At 35.3% G+C, this 23,775-nt stretch overlaps 1 protein-coding gene and 1 long non-coding RNA gene across 4 annotated transcripts in view; both read left to right on the forward strand.

Moving 5' to 3' along the window:
- Positions 1-23,775, forward strand: part of LOC146529000 (kinesin-like protein CG14535) — a 311,360-nt gene that overhangs the window by 204,846 nt on the left and 82,739 nt on the right. Inside the window, exons 1-2 of one of the 3 annotated variants that reach the window (XM_085203833.1) lie at positions 12,670-12,725; positions 17,962-18,125. The exons of the other annotated variants lie outside the window; for them this stretch is intronic. Coding sequence (XP_085059959.1) covers positions 18,070-18,125 — 56 coding nt within the window. The 5' untranslated portion in view covers positions 12,670-12,725; positions 17,962-18,069. Of the gene's footprint in view, positions 1-12,669; positions 12,726-17,961; positions 18,126-23,775 lie in introns of those variants that run through there. 3 annotated transcript variants of the gene reach the window in all.
- Positions 19,631-20,919, forward strand: LOC146529005 (uncharacterized). Its single transcript, XR_014879095.1, has 3 exons — positions 19,631-20,159; positions 20,358-20,501; positions 20,659-20,919. It is a non-coding gene; the product is annotated as an uncharacterized LOC146529005 (long non-coding RNA).

The following is a 23,775-nucleotide window of genomic DNA, read 5'->3' on the forward strand; positions in this document are numbered from 1 at the left end:
ACGCCACTCGATGTCTAGGTACAGAGCGGGTAAAATGAAAATATTAAATCATAAATCTATATCTATCTAATCATAAATATATAAAATCGAAAGGTCACTCACTCATCACGAAATCTCAGAAACTACAAGTGCTAGGAATCTGAAATTTTGCATAGGAGTTACTTATAGGACGTAGGTGCTCGCTAAGACGGGAATTTGCAATATTCGACTTCTAAGGGGTTGTTTTTGGGGTCGAAAGTTTGTATGAAACTTCCTTACTACAAATGCTAGGAGTCTCAAATTTTGCATAGACGTCACTAGGACGTAGCCATGGAGACAGAAATTAATAATAACATAGTTCACGCGGGTGAAACCGCGAGCGGGCCTCTAGTGTTATATAAAATTGACTTATAAATTGTCAATTTTCAGCATTTACAAATGAATATCCAAATCGCTTATCTCTTATCAATCGCGCGGGACTCTGTCAAAATGTTATCTACAGACTCATAGTGGGTGAAATAATCTGATTTGTCCATTTGCCGGTCGTAGGACGGTAACAAACGGCCCGACTTCGATTAACAGGATTGCTTTTTGTACTCGCGATTATTGCTGACTTAGCGGGACGAAAAATTACGTAGATGATACTGTCTTTAAATATTGGGTGTTAGTGTGTTTTTATTTTAATTGTAAAGTAAATTTTAAATTCTTTATCTTTGTGATGGTTGTGGATTCGATTTCCACTTGTGGGAATGACTTTATAATACATATATTGTTATGCATTATTGCAAGAAATAGTCGCCGTTTTAGATTCCGCTCTAAAGAAAGTTTATATTTAGATTTTACAAATGTTTCACAAGTTTACTTAGGAAATTGCGGTTGTAACTTTTAACAATCTGAAAAGATAAGATGTCTCTGAAAAAACAAAACAGTTACGTATAATCTATACTAATATAATAAAGCGGAAGAGTTTGTTTGTTTGTTTGTTTGTTTGAACGCTAAGATCGCTGGATCTACTGGATCGATTTACTTTGTTTTTGTTTTGTATGAAAGCTGCATTCTTCAGAAGTGCTATAGGCTATATAATATTACATTACACATATATACTAATAAATTAAAATACTTTCTAATTTGACATGCAATTTATTCTGCCATGTTAATAACAACCGTCCGTTTAGTCCAGAGGGTGTCCAGACTAATATCTGTCCGATATTGGTTTGTGGGCATACGGGTACGCGACCCCGGATCCTCGAGCCGCCACTCTTATATCCTCATCCAGTCCGTAAGAATGGTGTCCCCCCCCCCTCTCCTCCTTCCTTAGCTCCCTCCTTCCTTTTCCTATCCTACCCTTCTATTTTCCTCTCCCTTCGGTTTTCCCCACAAAGGGGTTTGGAGGTCAGACGGCAGTCGCTCCACGAAAACCGCAAACCGCCAGTACATGAAACGGACTAAGAAAAGACTGGGTACGGCTAGGGCGTCGCCGCAAAACGACGCGCAGGCACATCGCCCTACACCTGCGACAAGTGGGCAAGGGCTACCGTGTCAAGTACGGGCACGGTTAAAGACGCAAGTACCCAGACGAAAACTCCGCTTTGCAACGTGGAATATTGGCTCTCTAACCGGACGATGCAGGGAACTCGCAGATGTACTCATGAGACGTCGGGTCCAGTGTGCTTTCCTCCAGGAAACTCGCTGGAAGGGCAATAAGTCCCGTAACATCGGACAGGGTTACCGGCTTATATACACTGGGTCACCTTCGGGTAAAAACGGTGTAGCGGTAGTGCTTTCTGAAGAGCTTCAGAATGGGCTCCTTGAAGTTGACCGTCGCTCCGACCGCTTGATGCGAGTGAGGGTACTGATTGAGGGCGTCATCACAAACTTAATCAGTGCCTATGCTCCCCAGGCGGGATGTAGCGCGGCCGAAAAGGAGACATTCTGGGAGCAGTATGAAGGGGTGCTACTTGCTGTGCCGTCTACCGAAGTGGTCTTAGTTGGGGGGGACTTGAACGGGCACGTCGGTAAGGCTGCTGAGCCGTATGAACGTGTTCACGGGGGTTTTGGGCACGGTCTTCGCAATGCAGAGGGAGAAAACATTCTGAGAACCTGTATTGCGTCTGATCTGGCCGTCGTGAATACGTTCTTCCAAAAGAATTCTCAGCACCTTATCACGTATAAGAGCGGGTCCCACTCAACTCAAATAGACTACTTATTGACCAGACGGTGTCATATGGGCAAGGTAACTAACTGTAAGGTCATTCCAGGCGAAAGCCTAACGGCCCAACATCGTCTTCTTGTCATGGACTTTAACGTCACTCCGAAGAAGAAAGTAGCCGAGAAACGTAGGCCTCGGATCAAGTGGTGGTTGCTGAATGGACCGATGCAGACCGACTTCCTGGCAGAGGTGAAAAGTCACGATATTTCGACGAACACCGAGACTGCTCAGGATGCTTGGGATCGGGCTCAGTCGGCAATCATTGCGGCGGGCAGGCGAGTTCTTGGCCTTTCTAGGGGAGGACGTGTCATCGACAAGGAGACATGGTGGTGGAATGACGAGGTGCAGGAGGTGACTCGTGAAAAGAAGGCTGCCTTTAAGAAGTGGCAGGAATCCAACTCTCCTGAAGACAGACTGGAGTACACAGTAGCTAAACGTGCCTGTAAAAGAGCTGTAGCCAGAGCCCGCAGTAAAAGTTTGTCACCATTGTATGATAAACTTGAAACTGTGGAGGGGCAGTAGCTCATTTACAAACTGGCACGTTCCCGGGATAAAGTGACGAAAGATATCGCAAAATGTCTTTGCGTCAAAGATTCCCAGGGCACGCTGCTCTGTAGTCATGCCTCTGTGAAGGAGAGGTGGAGAAGCTACTTCCAGGAGTTGCTGAATACTCAGCACCCATGCAGTCTTCATCACGACCCACCGCCTAACCTCGGACTTATTGCCCCAATAACCCTTGACGAAACACGTAATTGCCTTCGACGCATGAAGAACGGAAAAGCGGTGGGACCTGACGACATTCCGATCGAAGCGTGGAAATCGTTGGGCTCTCTTGGTGTGCTCATGCTTACTGACCTTTTTAACCATATCTTGAATACTGGTAAGATGCCGCATCAGTGGCGGCTTAGCTTCATTACCCCTATTTACAAAGGAAGGGGCAGTGTTCAAGATTGTGGTAGTTATAGGGGCATTAAGCTTATGAGTAATACCATGAAGCTCTTCGAGCGCATGATCGACCTCAGGCTCCGCCGAGAGTGTACTGTCTCTGAGTCTCAATATGGATTTCAGCCAGGATCGGGCACCATGGACGCCATTTTCGCCCTCAGAACTTTGATGGAGGCATACAGGGAAAAAAGGAGAGCTCTGCATGTGGCCTTTTTAGATCTGCAGAAGGCCTTTGACTGTGTGCCTCGTCAGTGTATCTGGTGGGCATTGCGATCCAAAGGGATCCCTGAGGCCTATATTGAGATTATCAGAGACATGTACCACGATTCCGCTTCTATGGTTAGGACTGCTGTTGGCGACACTAGACCCTTCCCGATTACGGTGGGGGTTCACCAGGGCTCGGCTCTTAGTCCGTTCTTATTCAATGTAGTGCTCGATACTGTCTCGGCTCACATCCAGGACCAGCCTCCATGGCTGATGATGTATGCCGACGACATAGCACTCATTGCCGAGAACCGACTGACGCTGGAGCGTAAAGTGAACCTCTGGAAGGGTACGCTTGAGAACGGCGGTCTTAAACTAAATGTGTCGAAGACAGAGTACATGGCCTGCGGGAGCCGGGACTCGAGCACCATCCTTATAGGTCCTGAGCCAGCCGTTAAGTCGGAGAAGTTCAGGTACCTTGGATCCGTTATGCACGAGTCTGGAGGCATCGACCACGATGTCCATGGCCGGATAAGCGCTGCCTGGGCCAAATGGCGGGAGGTCACTGGTGTGGTCTGCGACCGCAGAATACCGCCCAAGCTCAAGGGGCTGATATACAAGAGCATCGTCCGACCGGTTCTTTTATACGGCAGCGAATGTTGGCCAGCACTATCTCGGCACACTCTGGAGCTTCACGTCACGGAAATGAAGATGCTGAGGTGGATGTGCGGCGTAACGCGGTCTGACCGCATATGCAACACATTCATTCGAGGTAGTCTTGGGGTCCGTGACGTAGCGGATAAGCTCCAAGAGAGTCGTTTGAGATGGTTTGGCCACGTTACGCGCCGGCCTAAGAACTATGTCGAACGCAAGTGCCTTGCTATACCAGTCCCTGGGGTGCGACCTCCCGGACGCCCAAAGAAGCGCTGGTTGGATGTCGTGATGCAGGACATGAGAGCCAATGGTCTAACCACCGAGGATGCAAAAGATCGTGCAAAGTGGAGTAGGTTGTGTAGGAAGGCAGACCCTGGCAATTAGCCGGGATTAATGCCAGGAGGAAGAAGAAGAAGAAGTTAATAACAACCGTCGTTGCTAAGTAACGGTTTGCAAAGTTTCTTTGTTGTTTTAAGAAAACGTCGCCCAAAATGAACTTATATTTTGATATTCATCCTTATAAAAATAAAAATATTATATAATATTTAATTAATATTCTTATAGTTCAAGCAGGCGTAGCCGCGTCCGGGTCCACTAGTATAATATAAAGTACAATAACGATACAAACATGCTGGTTAAAAGAAAAAAATAAATGTTAAAATTAAATGTCATGCCAATTTCTTATCATCCATAAAACCGTAAAAGGCCATGAAAGGCCATAATTAACGGAACAGCAACGCAACGGAACGGAAAGCAAAAACTTTTCGGTAATCATGAATCATTGGTTCAAATTTATGTCGGCTGGTTTTTGCCCGGGGCCGCCCGATAATCCGGGGGCAGCTACAAATGCATCCAGATTTGCGACACGACGGGTTGACGCGATAAGTGCTACAATACCCGCCTAAATATAGGTAGATGTAGCAATCGATCGCTTTGGGATATTTGGACTAGGAAAATTCTAAATTTTCGATGGTTTTGTTGGTTATGTTAATGATATTGTTGATTTAATTTGAAAAATTTTTGATCGTAGGGTTTTTATAAGTTCATCGAAAGATAGTATATGTTTAATAATATTTTCTTTTCCAGATTTTGGTTCCAAAACGCAAACGTTTTCTATTTTTTTACCTTGCTATGTTTTTAGTTAAGGAGAGGGTAAAAAACGAAGTGATCTCGAGAGTTACATGAAAAATGAGAAACGGAGTATCTTAACATTAGGTTCCCTCACTTATCTTGCTTAATACAGTCTAAAAATCCTTGTAACTAAATATAAAAAAAGGTTAAAAAAGTTCGTTTTTATTTTACAAGTTTTAAAAGCTAGAAATGCGTTCTGTATACCTACAGGCACACTCTCCTTCAAACGGGTATTCATTGACTCGAGTAGTTTTTCTTTATGTTGGTGTAAATAGCCTGACAGTAATTTCAAGATGGTAAGCTTTCAGATCGCCTATTTTAGATGTCTCCTAGGTTGATGTTTCTTTTTTATTTTATATAAATTGCAAAAGCAGGTGTAACTCTGAATGTGACGATGCGTGGGTTCGATTCCCATTCGGGGAAATGATGGTGTTCTCTACCTATCCTGCCATATGCGGGATACAGCGTGAAGTTACGCCTCAAACTGTATAATATGTATATATGTTTATTGAATAATATTTAGATAAAATAACTTCGAAAATTATAGTTATGTTATAGTAGTAATTACCGTTACGTTACAATGACATTTCTTTAAGAAAGAATATTTATTGAATTTTTCTAGAGACAATTTTAGTTAGTAAAATTAGATATGCAAATGTTATTATTATACAGCATGTGAAATTGCGTGCATAAACTCTTGTCTTATCCTCGAACTTAACAATAAAATGTAGAAATTCTGGTTAATAAAAAATCTTATAAAATTTTACTTGGTACGTTTGCATTTAAATTAAAATTATGATATCGTTCTAAAATGGTTGCAAAATGGCTGCCCTATGTAATACGATTAATTACTATATATATAAAATAGATGGGCAAAGAATCCACCATTCGAACTTGAATGGCGGAACTCAACGCCTCGGTTTGCCTCAATACAAGAGCGAGGAAATGACGATATTAAACGTTTCATTGCTTCAAGTGGGAATCGAACACACAACCTGTCACGTTTACAATCATACTCTTATGTCATAAGCTTGTACAAGTATCCGTTCATAAATTCAGTAAGCGTACGTAAACAAAGGGAACAAGGGAAACTGTACAAAGGTAAAAACTTTTCTATTTTCTTCTATAAAAGATGCAATAGTTCGTAATAATAACGTGAACGTTGAAGACAATTGATAAAAAGTATGGGTGAGTCCCGAAAATACGTAGCACGTAAAGTGGAGGCAATTTCTAATTATTTCTGCTTCACTTAAATCCTCCTTAGAACTGAATATATATAGAAATGCCATTTGTATTGTGTATTTTATAAAAATATAGATGTGAAATGAGTTCCACATCTTAACACGCAATGCCTCCAGAATTCAGCAGATACAACATGAAACTGATATAATTTTATTTAGTTTTGTTATAATCCTTTATAATCATTATAATGATTGTCGAATCAAAATAGCCCTAGTGCGGTCGATCAATTTAGCAAATTTGTCAATTTCTATTAACTGTACGCAGTAGGTTGAGCAGATGGAGCCTGGGAACCTAGTGTCAGACATTCTGTTCTCTCATTAAGAAACTTTTATTCCCCACTTTCCGCTAAATTCTGGAGGTATTTCGTTTTGAGAGGCGGAACTAAAAGCCGCCTTTTTATTCAGCAGCAAAAGCATTCAGAGCAAAGAATTGACAATGATAAATACTTTATTCCTATGAGTGGGAACGAAACCCACAGCCGCCGCGTTTACATTTGTACTCTTATGCCCAGGCTTCGGGAACGGATTATATTATTCAACTTCAACAAATCTGTTCCTATAAACATATAACGATTCAAATAGATTCGTTAAAGCTGTCGTTTCAATCGGTGCCATAAATATAAATGATAAAAACCACAAATAAATTAAGATTAAAGGGTTTTTTTTATTTATATTATATTTCGCGATTAGAATGCACCTTATTTACCTATGAATAAATATATAAAGAAATAAAACTTTCAGAGCATTTAGCATTTTGACTTAAATTATAGGCTGTGGAACGATTAAAGTAACTAAAACTACAAAATGTGATTTTGAAACGACAGTGATCGATTTATATGAAAATATCAATTATGAATCCATTAATAATCTTGTTTTGGATTTTAAAAAAGCGTAAAAAGACAAAACGCGGCGTTGAGTTACGCCACTACACCGTTAGGCGTCCATTGTCTACCCTACTTGCTGCGGAATACAGCGTGATAGAAAAACCACCATCAAACCTACAAAACAAAAAAAACTTATGCCACTTCTTTAAAATTTCCCACATCTTTCCTTTCAGCTCTAGACTTTTGACACGAGGCATTCGCGTTGTCATTTTCCTTGTGCCGCCATTTTTATTATTTTCTTTTCCAATTCCTCGAGATTTCGTTGACACTAGCACGTGAGGTCGGTGATTTATTATATACGATTCACTCGGGAATAGTGTTTCTGAATTTTGTAACGTTTTTAATTTCTTTGATGCAAATTCTTTAATAATATTGCGTAAGTTGTTTACGCAGTTTTATGCATTGTGGTACAGTGGGGAAATCGGTTGAAACGGTTGTTGTGAGTTCGATTTCCAGTAGAAATTATTATAATATAATTATTTTCATCCCTGGCCTGTCTAGACAAAGCGTGTCCGTTAAGTTTAATAATTCGACACGTATTATTGCGAAATTTAACACAAAATAAAAAGAAATAAAAAGGATTTTCTTTCTTAACATTTCGTTTACTCTTCTTTTTTTTACAGTCTATATCGGCTTATAGCATATTACTATGTAGGTATTCATATTTATATATGCATGTTAAAACAAAAATATTTTAAACTAAATTCGAAGCGATCCGTCTTTATTTTGAAACAGTCGATGTTGTAAATTGATTGATAGCACCAAGCATAACATCTCCGCGGCTTACCCGATACATCCATTACTGGAGCGAAAGATTGGAAACATTTTAAAAATTCGATCTGCAATCCAATTTCTTAAAAATATTTTGTTAAATAAAAATATTTTATTTATACGTTACATTATTTAAGAAAAGTTATAAAAAGATCTGAAGTCTTAAGGCAAGTCGGGGCGCAGGCATTATTTAAATTCGTACTAATGATGTCTTGAATAAATAATAGTTGATAGAAGAACAAAAAGAGTATCGAGTATCTTACGAGAGATTACTAGATAAAAGATTACATCACGAGAGGAGAGTAATGACTGATATATTAAAATCATAGTCGAGTGGATGTCTGAATTATTTTGTTTTTGTTTATTTAACGTAATTTCTAAAATTAGTTTCTAAGCCTACAATGAAATATACGAAAAACGCCTAAAATCAAATTACCATTCATATAAGTCAGAGGAGACATCATAATTGTAAATACATAAATGTTCCCCTAAGCAGCACTCAAACCCACAATTATCCCATTCATTGATGCATATCTAAACTGCGCCACGATGGCGTCGGGACCATACATACAAAACATTATGCATCTACAGCATTATCACCCAATCCTGCGTTTAAAAAATCTCCCCAATAAGCCGACAAAATCTGGGACGTGCCCTAATCTGGCGATCAGAAGAGTCAATTAAACTGATCCCGAACACGCTGACGTTATAGCAACTGACAGCGGACTTTCGCCGTTTTAAGTTACCAACGACCATTGAATATTAAGTAGATATGCTCTAACAACTTAGTTTGTACAAATTTTTTTGGAAAACAAATCTTTATATTGTAAACGCGGACGGTTGTGAATTAGAATCCAATTTGAGGAAATAAAATATTGAATATTTTCATTTGCTCCCGGTGGTAACGAGGCAAAGCGTAGCGCTGAGTTCCGTCACTCGAGATAAGTGGGGAACGGAAGCGTCTCAATGGGGACGGAGTGTCTTAACACTTTCCTCCCAGTTCTCTCCGCCTTTCCTGCTATATACAGGTTACGTGAAACTAACTCTTCAACCTTAGCCGCCTTACATTCGCAAATATTCAAACAAATGAAACAAAACACCAATATAAAAACACTTAAATACAAAATTCAGTGGTTTGTAAAACGTTTTAGGCTTATTGGACGCCAATAGCTATAAATCCATGATTCCCCAGAGGAACATACTATCTTATTACGGGGGCGGCCGCGTCTTGCACTCTGTGCGCACCCTACCTAAATATCACCAAAAAAACCCTTACGCGTTTAGACAAATTCTGAAGAAATTTCCACCTTAATTCATGGATGATAAGGCGATCAAAATTTTCTGACAAATGAATCTAAGTTTGTAGATATAAAAATCTGTTACAAGTGTTTGAAATGACATAGCAGTACGTTACAGAGGTCACGTCCCGAGGGCTCCAGATCATATTAAACGGGCCAACGGACAGGTAAATATCGTAATGAAAACAAATTTAACTTACTTTAATGCGTCATTGATATTGGGGGTGGGAAGCAGGTGCTGCTTAAATCGTTTGTTTATTTGGGTGAAGGGATGATTTTAATGTATTTCGTATTATGTTTTAAATTTGGACTTTTATTTTAGTAGTTTTTTGAAGTGAGAACACTATTGAGATATTTGAACATTATGTTAACATACCTTAAGGTCTTCCATGGTCTCAGCCAGTAGTACTACATCATGGGTAAAACAAAGATATATAGGGAGTTTGCCATAGATGTTAATGCTGTTCCTTCCTAGTTCAGAAGTCCAGTTCACATTTAGGAAGGAAAAATACTAATTTAAGAAATTACGTTCCCAAAAAAATAAATTAAATAAAAAAGTGTCTTAAGACTAGGATATATGTATGTAAACCTAAACAAGCAAAAAAATACAGCCAAAGACGCTTACAGAGAAATATAAAATCCCAACAAAAAGCTCTATTTGTACAAATTAAATGCGACGTAAACAACAAACGACTTGTAGCTCACTCCGTGTGACAAAACCATAAATCAGCTTTCAAAGTATTTATTTAAAAGCAAAAACATAATCCGATGATACGAATACTTTCAGCTCATTAAAATAACGAGAATATGAAATGGCGTGGAAATATAACTTCTTTGTTATGTCACTTTCTGGTTATCGCGTGTCGTTATTCCAGGACTACAGCTAATTCCATTGAATGTCGCCGTTTCATATATTACAGGCGCTGTGCCGCTTTCAAACTGTTTATGGGGTTACCATGATGGGGTGTGGTTTTTAAGTTACTTGTTTATTTAAAAAAAAAGTATTAAATCGCAGAAGGCCATGACGTAACGAGTCAGCTCGCGTTCGGAAACGAGACGATTGTGCGTTTGATATCCGCTCGGGAATGAATTGTTTTTATTTCGTTGCTCGGGTAGTTATGCTGAGCGGCGTTGAGTCACGTCTCTCAATTGAGTATGTTTTGAAAATTTAGTGGGGAACGAAGTTTTTAATACTAGGTTACTTAGGTTAGGTTCTTCTGCCTATATCAAGGTGTTACAGCGGAAAGCGAAGAATATATGCGGGATACAGAGTAACGTTACAAAAAATATAATAGTTTGAAAAAATTCTGACGATACACGTAAAGGTTCTAGTTTCAAATACGACTGAAAACAAGTTTTGTTCATCATTTATATTTAAAAAGTATCGTTTTCTTATCTGTGAATTCAAACTTGCTTATAATCAAGCACACTGCAATATGGCAAAATGGGCAACAAAAATGATGCGCGTTAAGTAGCGCTAATAATATTAAATTAGAAGATCAAAAACCAAAAAATATAAACGGAAACCTTTTATTTTTAATATTTTCTATTTATTGCTTTTGCCTAATTCTTATTTAAATAAGAATATTATAAATTTATTAAATTAATTTAAATTTAATAAAGGTATTATAAATTTTCAACAACATTTGGTAACCCTACAATAGTAACGCTTTAAAATGTATACTGAGCTTAATTAAATACAATTAAAATACAATTGGAATAGTAAATAAAATAAATTTCCTTTTTTTCGAGCTTGCTCATGTTTTTAAAGATTTTGTATGTAGCAATAACCTTTTAACATACATTCTTCTATTGTATAACATTATCTCTTTCTCTTATTATTTCTTTCTTCTCGTGTGTTCTCTATACAATGTGATATTGGCGAAGTCATTAGTGCTTAAGTGGCACGCTCTGAACGGGAAAAGTACTTCCTCACTTAACTTCACGCTGTATCCCTAGCGGGGTAGCCATAGAGGATTGACGTGCTTCATACTACGGTCTCTGCATATATGCTTTTCCACGTCCATTTCGTATCTTCCATCTATACTGAAAAAAAAAAAATTCACAACTGTCGTGTCAGATTTACCATTGCACCGTGACGTATATTTTGTAGACTTTTATAAAAAAAACTTAAATTATTTTAATTCATACTACTCAAAAATCCTTTTAAGGCAATTACATAATCATTTTCTAATTTACGAGCACTTACTGTGCCTTCCTTTACAATGATAACGTATCAAATTTATTATCACAAGAAGTTTTAAAGTAAAATGCAAAAAGCTATAAAGGCTGGCAAATGAGGCGGCGTCAAATGAGTGGCAAAGGTCCCTTTAATTAATAGAGAACTGTTTGTCCGAGTAATACTGACTCCCTCTAATTAATCCGCCCTCTGAACGGAAAACGGAAATATACTGTCAGATTTTTTTAACATTAGATATTATGGTAAAGCTAAATGGGAAGTGATTTGGTTTTTTATGTTTAGTTTCACGGTGTATTTCGCAGGAGTGAGATATTGGACCAGTAGTGTTAAGTTAGTCCTTTGTCCATTTTCCGGTAATTTCAAGATAGCGGCTTATCTTGTTACCAGGACGGGAAAATGAAAATATCTTATTCCCTCGAGTGGGAGTCGAACCCATAATCATCATGTTGACGGCCAGACGTTGTTCCGATGCAGCACAACGGCCTCTTACAATATAATAGTCATGAATACAATAATTATGGTTAAGCGGTATACTTAAACTTGTTTTTCAATTCTCAATTGTTTTTTATCTAATACTAACGATACAGTGTTATACGAGTATAATTAAAATATAAACAAACACATAGACAAATAAACCATCAACGCATGTTGCTAGACACTGTCACTACACTTTTTTTATCTTTACGTTGTATTGCATATAATTCCGCGATAGACAGAATAAACATAGTGCCAAAACACTCCATTTCCAATTTTCCACTGAACTCTGGAGATGTTGCGTGTTGAGGGCGGAACGTTGCACTTTGTCGTTACGAGAGCGAGAAAATGAAAATATTAAATAATTAATTTCCCCAAATGGGAATTAAACCCACACCACATTTACAGTCGCACACTTGTACTCTTGAACCACGACGACCTATTAATCTTCAAGAAAACAAAAACTAGAAACCTTACATTCCAACAATATCATTTACAATTCCAGAACAAAACAAAAAAAAGCTCTCATTAAATTCAAAGAAGCATTTTAAAGCTGGTAGTTTCGTATATTTTAGTCGATTCCGGCCTACGGCGCAGTGAGATGCAATCTATAGATACGTATATATCTATCTATCTATCTATCTTTATATATTATCCTCTGAACTTCAGCAGTATCGTGTAGAGCGCGGCGGGAGACGCACGTGTTCCCGGTTACTAGTGGTTTAAGCTTTTAAGGTTCGTGGAATTTTAATAAGTGGTTAAATTATGTTGGAAAATGACAGTTTAGATTTGTACTCGTTTTGTTTATTCTGTGGTATGTAGAGATTTTTTAAATTTAGAATTGGGAAATTAGGTTTTTATTTCAGTTTTTTTTTTTCATGATAGTCGTGGTTTTTTTAACGATATGTATTTTAATACTAATTTATGTATATATATTGTTCAAAGTCATTAAATGATAATTGAATCGATAAAAAAAGAATTGTTTGTCAGAATTCGGCAGAAAGTGGGGAAACGAAAGTGTCTTAATGGAAACGGAGTGTCTTAACACTAGGTTCCCAGATTCGCTCTACCTACCCTGCTATGTGCGGGATACAGCGTGAAGCTTAAAAATGTAAACGTGATTAAAAATAATAATTTCAACTGTATACTTGTACTTGACGTGCTTTACCGGTGCTTTACACGTGAGTCGAGATACATAAAGATAATTTTTAAAGAGCTACCTTAGAAAATCGTGTTTGATGTGAAAAGACACGTGGACTATAAATATTTTTATCCTATATCTAAGAAAAGCGTAATATTATTACCATTTTGTTTAATTATTAATAAAATGATTATTTATGTATTAATTAAGTCTCAATTTTTTAAACAAAATGATTAATTTCATACTACAATGAAAAAAGAATAAAAGAAAATCGTAATCCTCGTCCAGACAGCACTAAAGGTGAAGTTCTAAGCTATCATAAGTGTCACCTGAGTTTTACTAGCTCCTGTATGAACTGACTTTTGAACTGAAAAGAGCGAAACATTTGTTAATTTCGACCTTCCTCCATGCTCTTTGATTAAAAATTTAAAACAAAACCTTACAAGCTTGTCGTGTCGTGTCGTGTTCATTTTGTTTTAAAATATTCATATTTTAATTTTTAATTTTAATTATGAAATGTAAATATGAATTTCACTTTTAATTTGTATCTGTTTTTTACTATTAATATTATCTTCACATGTTTTTCTTTTTATTGTATACTTAAAGAAAAGTTAATATATGGACACACAATAATCTACTTTTAGTTCGAATAAAAATATGTGTGTTTTTTCGTTTTGTGTTTTAGTGAATTAATATCAATTATAGTGTAATAAAGTATTAAAATAAATAAAATAAATAAATAAATAAAAATATTGAAGCGGTCAAAGTTTTTAATATACGTTAGAAATTCTACTTTAATCTTATGAAAGTAACTAGGGCCAGTCGTCGACAGGCTGTGAGTGGGATCCCTACTCGAGAAAATTAATTTAATATTTTAATTTCTTCACTCTGGTGTCGAGACAAATAGCGGCATACAATGCCTCCAAAATTTAGCAGAAAGTGGAGAGCGAAGTGTCTTAACACTAGGCTCCCTCTACCTACACTGCTACATGCGGGATACAAAGTAAAGCAAAAAAAAATTAAAGTAAACTTTATAATTATATTTCCAAACTGCTTTATTTATAATTATATTGCATAGTTGACCAAACTAGACTACATATGGAAATTAGTGATATGCAACTAAGTAAAGGCTCTATGATACATTGTCGTTCTAAGTGCGCAAGGTAGCTCTAATTTTTAACTTCTGTAAGAAAAGGAGGTTATCAATGCGACTGTATTTTTTCAACAAAATTTCGTTCGACATTTTTAAACAAACGTAACATTGTAATCGTAATAGGCAATCAAAGAATTCGAAAGAAATCCTCGATATTCGAAAACAAACATTCTGAACACGCAATGATAGGACTTACTAACAATTTAATATGAAAATTAACTTGATAGAGTCATTAGTTCTATAGAATGCCAATAAAGTGAACGAAAGAAATTTGGGGTAGAGCACGCTATGGGTGCTATATATTAGCGTTCCGTTAAAAATAATATACATAATATACTGCGCGGGTAGGTATGGAGAACATAGAGTAAAGACACTCCGTTCTCCACTTTGAGATAAGTATAACGCAGGTAAAGTAATATTCTTTTTTTAGCTTCACGGTGTCTCGCATATGCCAGGGGAGAGAGGGGAAACCTAGTATTAAAACTCTACTTTCCACGCTCCGCCCAATTTTTTGGATATTGAATTCATTGCCTCGAAATCGTACGAAAATTGTATAACAGTGTATTACTTCACTATGTTACTATTCTATGCGGGACATGTGTGATGCTCGTTAAATACTTTCTTTTAGCTTCACGTTGTACCCCGCACATAAAAGCGTAGGCAGAGGGAACCTGGGAACCTAGCACAAGGTTCCCAGGTTCCCTCTGCCTACGCTTATATGTGCGACACTCCGTTCCCATTAAGATACTTTCGTTCTCCTAGTACCTCCGTGTAGGTGTCAGTTAAGTGGCAGACTCAACACCCCGCTTTGCTTCGTTTTCAGGGCCAGGTCATGAATCGAACCCACAACTTGTCGCGCTTACAGTCGCACGCTTATACTCCTGTGCCACGAGTGGCCCCAATTTTATACTAAAATATACAATTTTTCACTAAAATATAGTAGCGTTAACTTCACTTATTTGTTTTACTCGTATATAGCTAGTTATGGTGTCTAAATAAAGCCACTGTAGTTCTAATATAATTTTATTATTATTACTCTTTATAAAACAACGGTATCGCATCGCTTCCCTTTTTATGGATTATTTTCATTAGCTAACGTTATGGACTGAGTAAAAGTTTTTCAAGATAGAATTATCGTAAAACATGTTTATAGATTTATACATATTTTTATATGCATACTTTCAAACCCAGTCGTGTAAATGCGGCAGGTATTGGGTTTGGTTCCCACTTGAGTTAATTAAATATTTAATATCCGTTTCCATTTTTTTTGTAATTTAATTTATACAAAATATTTTCCTTCTGTACCGCGGCCTGAAATAATTTGTCTTTTAGAAAGAAGGAAACAAGCAAACCTAAAACAATAAGAATGATGGAAGCGTAAGCCTCCACGCGGTTATTTTTATTAAGACTCAAGAAACAAATTATAAAGAACTTAGAAAACTTGGTGAATGAACATTTTTCTCGAAACTCTTTACTTTAAGTTAAATTGCTTAAAGCATTTTTAATTTTTGTACTTTTGTACAATTATAAAGTATTGCAAAGTTTGTTTGTTAAGGCCTATCATGGCGGCAGGGCACAGGCGTGCGACTGTTAGCGCGACAGGTTGTGGGTTCGATTCTAAAATTAAATATTTATTTTTTTCATTACGTCACTCTGGTGACGAACTATTCCCCACTTTCCACTGAATTCCGGAGGGATTGCGTGTTGAGTGACGTAGCTCAGCTCAACGTAAAATATCATAACTATTTCATTTTCTCGAGCGTTGAGTGTGAATCGAACTTACATACTTAACACTTTACTTACTTTATTAACATATAATAAAAACTACTGCATGTATGTTTATTTTAATATATTATTTTAAAACAACATTAGTACATAGTAAATGTATATAGTATTACAAGAAACAAATGAGAATGTCACAAGGGATAAATCTGTTTGACCCTTCTAGTTAGGATCAGTGGAATTTACTGACAAATAAGGAGCAACTCTGAGGCTAAGTCAAACAATTTCAGTTATAATTAATTTCGAGTAATTAAAGTGGTTTTGTCAAAACTAAAGTGCTAGTTATATAATTTTATCAGCCTAAAATTTATACATAGATCATTTTGTCATTATTAACTGTAATGAGCTTTTTCTCAAAATTTATCCAAATTTTAAAATATTTAACACTTAAAATTTATATACTATTTCAAAATTATTCTAGAATAGATAAATATCAAATAATGTGTAAAAATCAAATGTTCTATAAAATACCATTTTTTTAAATAAAATTAACGTTTAATAAGTTTTTATTATCTTTCAAACCTTATAGAACGCTAAATAACAACAAAAATCAAAACTACCCAACAGCTATCCCAACTATTTTGTCCCAACGAAATTGTATGAAAAGTTTTAAATGTATCCCGTACTTAGCGAGACATGTTACCAGTTTAATTATTAGCAAGTCGCCGAGTGACAATAAAAGTACAAAGCTTGGCGTGCCCATAAATTTTTAACGTCTTCTACAAAACACCGTTCATTTACTTCCCTTTGAGACTACATTATGGGAATGGAATCCCATCGAATAATGGACTTTAGCATTAATGAAAATTTTAATTCACCTTTTCACTATTCATTTTTATGCGTTGTTCCCATATATTTTGTATTTTATTTTGTGTGAGAGCGTATCTTCAAGTTAATGTAGAGGGTATGTATGTGAAAATTATATTTGAATCTTTTTCTAGTATTCTATATAAAATGTTAATATTATAAAGTTAGACATATTAACAAACTGTTAGCACAATTGCTATCCATATAAGTAGGGAGTTCCAATCTTTCCCACTAATGAAAGAAAAATATTTAAAAACATTTAAAAATATATATGTAGACCGACTCGAACCGGCGCCTCTGGGAAACCTTTTGGAAAAAAGACACCTGTTCAAGTACTGCTATTTTCAAAGTTTTAAGTGTTTACATATTTCCCTATATATTTACATATATCTTCCAAAATTTTAACCCGGAATATTCGCCAAGGACGTTAAAACGTCCTAACTATAGAGATATTCGAGCTCCTTTCATTAAGCCTTACCTACGAATACGCGTATATCTCGATTCGCACATATGCAAGAGTTATAAACTTAACAGCGCCATCAAATACAGGGTGTATTTGCGATAACTTGTCTAATAAATCAAACAATCGTTAACTTAATGGCACTATAGCAGCATTTAATAGGGTTGTGAAAATAAGATCGTACTGTATGTCGTAATAGGTAATTACTGCTTTGAGAGCTAAGTTAATCTGTGATTAAAGGAAGTTTGTGTTTAATTACGATTTAAACATAATATTTAAAAAAACGGCCCAGTGCGTGTTGGATTCGCGCACAATGGGTTCCATATCATTAAATATTTATTTTATTCTGTTTTTTAGTAATTTTGTTATAGCCACAACAAACATACGTCTTTATACAGTAAAGTAAGCAAAGAAAACCTTATGTTAAGAAAACCCGTTCGACGTATTCCTACCTGACTCCAGACACTGCTTTTCGATTGGCAAAAATCAACGCCAACTCACTGCACCATGACGCCCTATAAAAAACAATACATACTATAGAATAAATAAAATAAAATACCACAATATTAAAAAAATGATTAACTATTAAACCACGAATCTTATAAGTTATAATTAATAAAATTTTCAGTAACAACGTTCCTATTAAATTAATTGTTATATACATATGCATATAGTTTAGTAGTGATTGTGAAAGTTATTATTTAACAATGAGTGCTTATATAAACATTTAGGAGATATGGCTTCGTACAGCCACCAGGAAACTCAGTCGAGTCCCGCGAAGGAGGTGCCGAGGTAAGTGATTTAATATAAAATATTAGTTTTAATTTAAATATTTTATAGAAAAAATAATGTAAGTAAAAGGGGCCCTGCATGGGTTTTGTCTTGCCACGAAAATGTCTTCATAAAACCTTTTACCCTAAGATTTAATAAATCTGAAAAATATACGCGGGACAAGCGTGTGGGTTAGATTTCCACTTCGATTCGCTCCGGTGTCAGTCAAAGCGCGGCGTTTAGTTTCGCCAGCCAACACTCTATGCCTCAAAACTCTCGTAACTCTCTCTGCCCTCAGCAGAAAGTGGAGAACGTAGAGTCTTAATGCTGGGTCCCGTCTCCCTCCCCTGCTGGGTGCCAAAAATAACATAAATTGTATCAGAAGAAAATAAATAATTTTCTAACAAATAAGAAATTAATCTTAAATTATAAATGAGCTCATAAATCAGTTTTGACGTCAACGTGTAATTTCAATTATTATAAATTTTTAGTTTGTGACTTTTGAACTCCAATAATAACGGGAAACTATTAATAATACATTTTTATCGGTTGTCAAATTAGTTATCACCATATTGGACACATGCCAGTAGCCTGTAACTTATCTGGAGAGATAAATTAAAACTGTTTCATGTTTTTTTGTATTAATTCGGCTTGAAACTATGATTGGCTGTAATAAAGAAAGACTTTTTATTTACGTGTTTTACACAAAATTGTGATTTTTACAAGACTTTAGTGTCTTATATTTCCTTCCCTACTTTCTAACTTTTTCTATATGTTTTTTACTACTGATATTAAAATATAATTTGCATTTTTTTTACAAACAAAAACATGCATATTGTTTTTATTTTCATATGAATATAATAATTCGTGATGAGTATTATCTTTCGTCTATAATAATAATAATGCGGTGTTAAAACTTAACTTTGGGAGGCATATCGGTATGCACTCGGGACCATTGGGTCCATTTATTTGAAATACTCATATATATCAAATTAAATGCGTACTCTGTCCTGCCAGACTAAGTGAAATCCATTTCCCTTTAATGGAAATTAAGAATTTATTTAAAATTTAAAATTCCAATCCAAAACCATGATATAGACAAGCAGCCACTTTTCAGTGCCACCATATGACATCACTTGTTCTATATCATACTTAAAAGCGTCAAATTCGATGACCATACCTCAATAAAATATCAAAATAAATAAAAATTCGTCAAGTGCGAATCGGATTCTCATACCGAACCTTTTTTTCCTGACATTATTCCTTACGGTTGCTGCCAGCGTCTGCGTTCCAGCTCAACCTTCTCCACTTTTCACGGTCCATTGGGTCTTATATCCTACATCACGTCCTGCAACCAACGCTTCCTTCGTAATTTCAAGGAAAGATATATAGCAAGGCACTCATATTCGACATATTTCATAGGCCGGCACCAACTTAGTCATATCATCACAGTCGATGCTCTTGTAGCTTATCCGCTACGTCACTGACTCCAAGACAATCTAGAATAAATACCCTAGCGATTTACGCCCAATGTTAATAATCGATCCTAATCCATAAATTGCTACCATAGATTAAAATATCAATCTATTTTTTGAGTTTAGCTTGCCAATAACCTATCGAAGTACTTCATTTTCAATCTTTAACTTCAATCTATCGTTGGGAGGACTAACTGGAGATGAAGAGGGAACTTTGTATGAAAATGACAGCTTGTGCGTGCCAATAAACGATCTGTCCATTTTGACATTACTGTGGATAGCAAAAATGACAGCTAATTGCGATCCGACATATTTTGGGGTTTACTTTATCATATCCCCGGATTGCAAAATTGCATTTATATTATATTTGATTTTTAAAGTAAATAAATATGTGGAGTGACATTTCTTCGAGTGATAGTAATGATAGTATTATGTAGTCAGTGTCAGCAATTACAAATATATGCAGTAAGCATATAACAATATATCAAGAGAGTGCTAAAAACTTCTATCAAGTTGGTGCCTTTCCTGGAGTTATTGCTGCAATTGATTGCACTCGAACACTTATGTGTTTAATCGCCATGTGAGTATTATTAAGTTATATAAAGTTTTCTTTACAAAAGCAGGCAAATTATGGAAACTTTTTTTTGTATACTTAATCTCAGTTACTAATTACCATTTCATTTCTTAATTTGAGCTCTGGGCTTATTAATTTCAGTTGCTGATTTTCCAAATTACTATCTCATATATTTGTAAAATAATATTTTATATTTTATTATAGGCAGCAAAATGTGATGCAAGACATTATGGTAATCAATGGAAGTAAAGTACCAAATAGACCATATTTATTAACACAAGTTCTTAATCCAAGTACTAAAGCAAAGCTGCAAGCAAGCATATATTAAACCAGGAACATAATAGAAAGGTATTATGTTAACCTAATATTACCTATGGTATGGAAAAAAGGGGACGGACCATATAAAAAAAAACTTATTATAATTTATTAGTATGATGTGTAAATAGTATTAAACTTATTAATATTCATGAATTATATACCTAATATAGAAATTTTATATTTTTAGAACATTTGCAAGATAATTTCATATTATGGCACTCCATTTGCAGAGATCTTAATTTGGAGGAAGTACCAGGAATGGAAATACCTTCATGACATGATAGATAATGAGGACAGCGCTGCAATATAAGATATCACAGAAAGGACGTAAATAATTGTTTTATAAGATGAATAATTATTCAAATATTTTATATTTATTAATTACTTAAGTGAGAAGATTGTCAGTTAATCATAGTTTTACTTGTTTTTGGGGGTGAATAAGGAAAACAATGTGTATTGTAATTTTTTGATTATTAAAAAAATTTAACCTATTTTTTTATTTGTCTCTTTATATAAATATTTTTTATTTCTTAATTCTAGCTTGCTCCATGTTTAGTAATTTTATCAGCTTTATTCTCCATACATTTCTTATAAGCTACAAAATATTTAGTGAATTTCTTGCAATCACTGTTTTGTTTTTACTGAAAAAAATAAAGTATTTATTAGTTCATTGTTCAATAAAGCATTCATCAATATAAGTTAAAATAATAATCTTGCACTTAATCTCAAATTTTATTCTTTGTTATCCAATGTAGCAATAAACAATATGAAATTGAAATAGCCAAGCAAAACGATATTAATATTATAATGAATTCAAAAATTCTATAGAGGCTAACGCCTTTATATAATTTTTCGCATGTATATTTAAACTTAATAAACAAAATTATGAATACATACGATACTTACCTTACTATGCCGGACTCCATTAATGAAATTAAAATAATTATCTTTAGTTCAGTTTAATTGTAATTTTATGGCGTTTCAAGTTATGTTTAATAATTTATACATGAAAATGGGTTAGGAATAAAGTATCTTAAAACTAACAATTAATTATTATATTATAAAAACATATGCTGTCAAAATGACATGTTCAAGTTCCATTACACATAAGCATATTGCATTAAGTTTTAAAAAGTGTTTTAATATTATTAATTTTTATTCTTTTTTTAATATTTTGGGACTTAAATATTTATTATTTTATTAAAAATAGTTTTTATAGGACTTTTATAAGTAATAATAATTAATTTTAAATTTAATTTAGCATATATATTAGGATTTTGTTAATTAAAAAAAGATACGTAAAACGAAACTATCGTTACCGCAGGGAGGGTCCTGCAATCCACTTTTGATGATAAGTTGACATTATCCGGAATGGTTATTGGCATGCAGGTTAAAGATTGGATAGATATGTCGAACATTCCAAGATGGACGTTAACTGGAGATCGGAGATACATTATTAATTTCGGGCGTTAATGATTCTGATTCAACGAGTATCACATTTATGAAAGTTAATAAACTTAACATAATATATGTAAGTTATATGGGCAGACAGACGAACAACAAAGTACGAGAATTCAATTTTTTTTGAGGAACCCTAGAAATTATACAAGTATAGGAACAGTTCGTATCGGTTTACAGCAAAATAAATCATGTTTCGGGTAAATACGCGTAAAAACAGTTTGCAAATCGTCGGCAGAAACAAAAAATGTGACTACAGCCTACAGCGTCCGGCGTACGATGTTTGGTCAATTCAAGCCCCTACTAGAGGTATTGTGTTGGTATTACGCGTTTCCGCATTTACAGTGTAGACAGACAGAACCTGGTGTTAAGATTATATTGTATTGAATTTTCACATTTAGTTTTCCAGGAGTGGGGAAAGGAAAAACAAATATAATTAATCATTCCTTATCTAGTCTCCCACTAGGGTCAGTTTTTGTAGTTATAATGTAAATTTAGATAGTTTCCATATTATCCCAATTTGATCAAAGTCAACAATAATTTATTTATGTAAAATTAATTCAACTTTCAGGCTCTTTAGACACCCTGCATGCTGGGCAATGTTATTCTCCGTATAACTACATAAAGAGACATTGCGTATTGAGTGTCGTAACTCAACGCCGCACTTCGCATTACTTTTGAATAAAAGATATTACAGACAGAGATAGAATGAAATTATTTCCCTAAATGAACAAACAGGCCTATTTCGAGAACACGCAGTAGTAGCGATCCATTTTTGTTCACAGTAGGATGTAAAATCGATACAATGAATGCACCAAGCTCACAGACATTCGCATTTAGTTTGCTTTTAAATGTTGTATTTGTACTTCAAAAGAATATATCGCCTGATATATTGATTATTTGTAATTAAATCAATTATTATTACATACAGTTATTTTTAACTTGTCCTTAATATGTTTTGAGGCCAGTGGTGGTGCAGGGGAACAAGGGTGTGACTGTAAACGCGATTGGTTGTGAGTTCAATTTCCACTCGAGGAAATGAAATGTTTGTCTAAATTTATATTTTCGTTTCTTCGTTCTGATGTCGGCGTTGAGTTCTTCCTTAAAGCAACAGTATACAGCTCCCATTTTCAATTTTCACCCGTTATGTAGACATGCGGGGAAGATTTATATTTGTTAAAATAGTTCGTACAAAATTAGCTCTTAGTTAAGCAACAAGAGTGGAGAGGTTCATAAAAGAAATAAATAGCATGTATAGAGTACTATTGTTGTAAGTCACTCACTGTGTTGTGTCGTTTGGCTAATAAAGAAGAGAGCTAAGTGACAAGTACCTAAAGTACATGTAAATTTAAATAAAATTGTGGCCCGACTGTATTCACCACCAAAACGACGATATGTCGTTGCCATAGAGTGAGTGAGAAATATCTTGCACCATAACAGCAGTAGCTACTACGGTTTCAACACTAGACCTATAAATCTATTTTAAATTTTAGCTCTTCCATCACCTCGCTAAGACCTATCCTCATAAATCCGCATATAGCACCTCTATACGCGAATGGGCGATAAATTTTTATTTTAAAGTGATCACGAACATTATCCGAGTTTAATATTACCGTATTTTCACTATTATGAATTATTACTCGATTACCGCGTTGAAATATGTTCTGTCGGGAATAGGGGAGTGTATGACACTCGACTGTCTGTGTTTGTATTTTACATACAATGTGTATGTTTCATAAGTAGTTGCAGGGTTAAGGGTTGAAGGAAAACGACTAATTATATACAGAAAACAGCAGTTAGCTGTTTTATGTTTCATACTGTATCCCGCAAATAGCGGGGTAGTAAG

The sequence above is a fragment of the Heliconius melpomene genome, chromosome 19, assembly GCF_056956725.1.
Source record: "Heliconius melpomene rosina isolate 202511_hmr_F chromosome 19, ASM5695672v1, whole genome shotgun sequence".
Lineage (NCBI taxonomy): Eukaryota > Metazoa > Arthropoda > Insecta > Lepidoptera > Nymphalidae > Heliconius > Heliconius melpomene.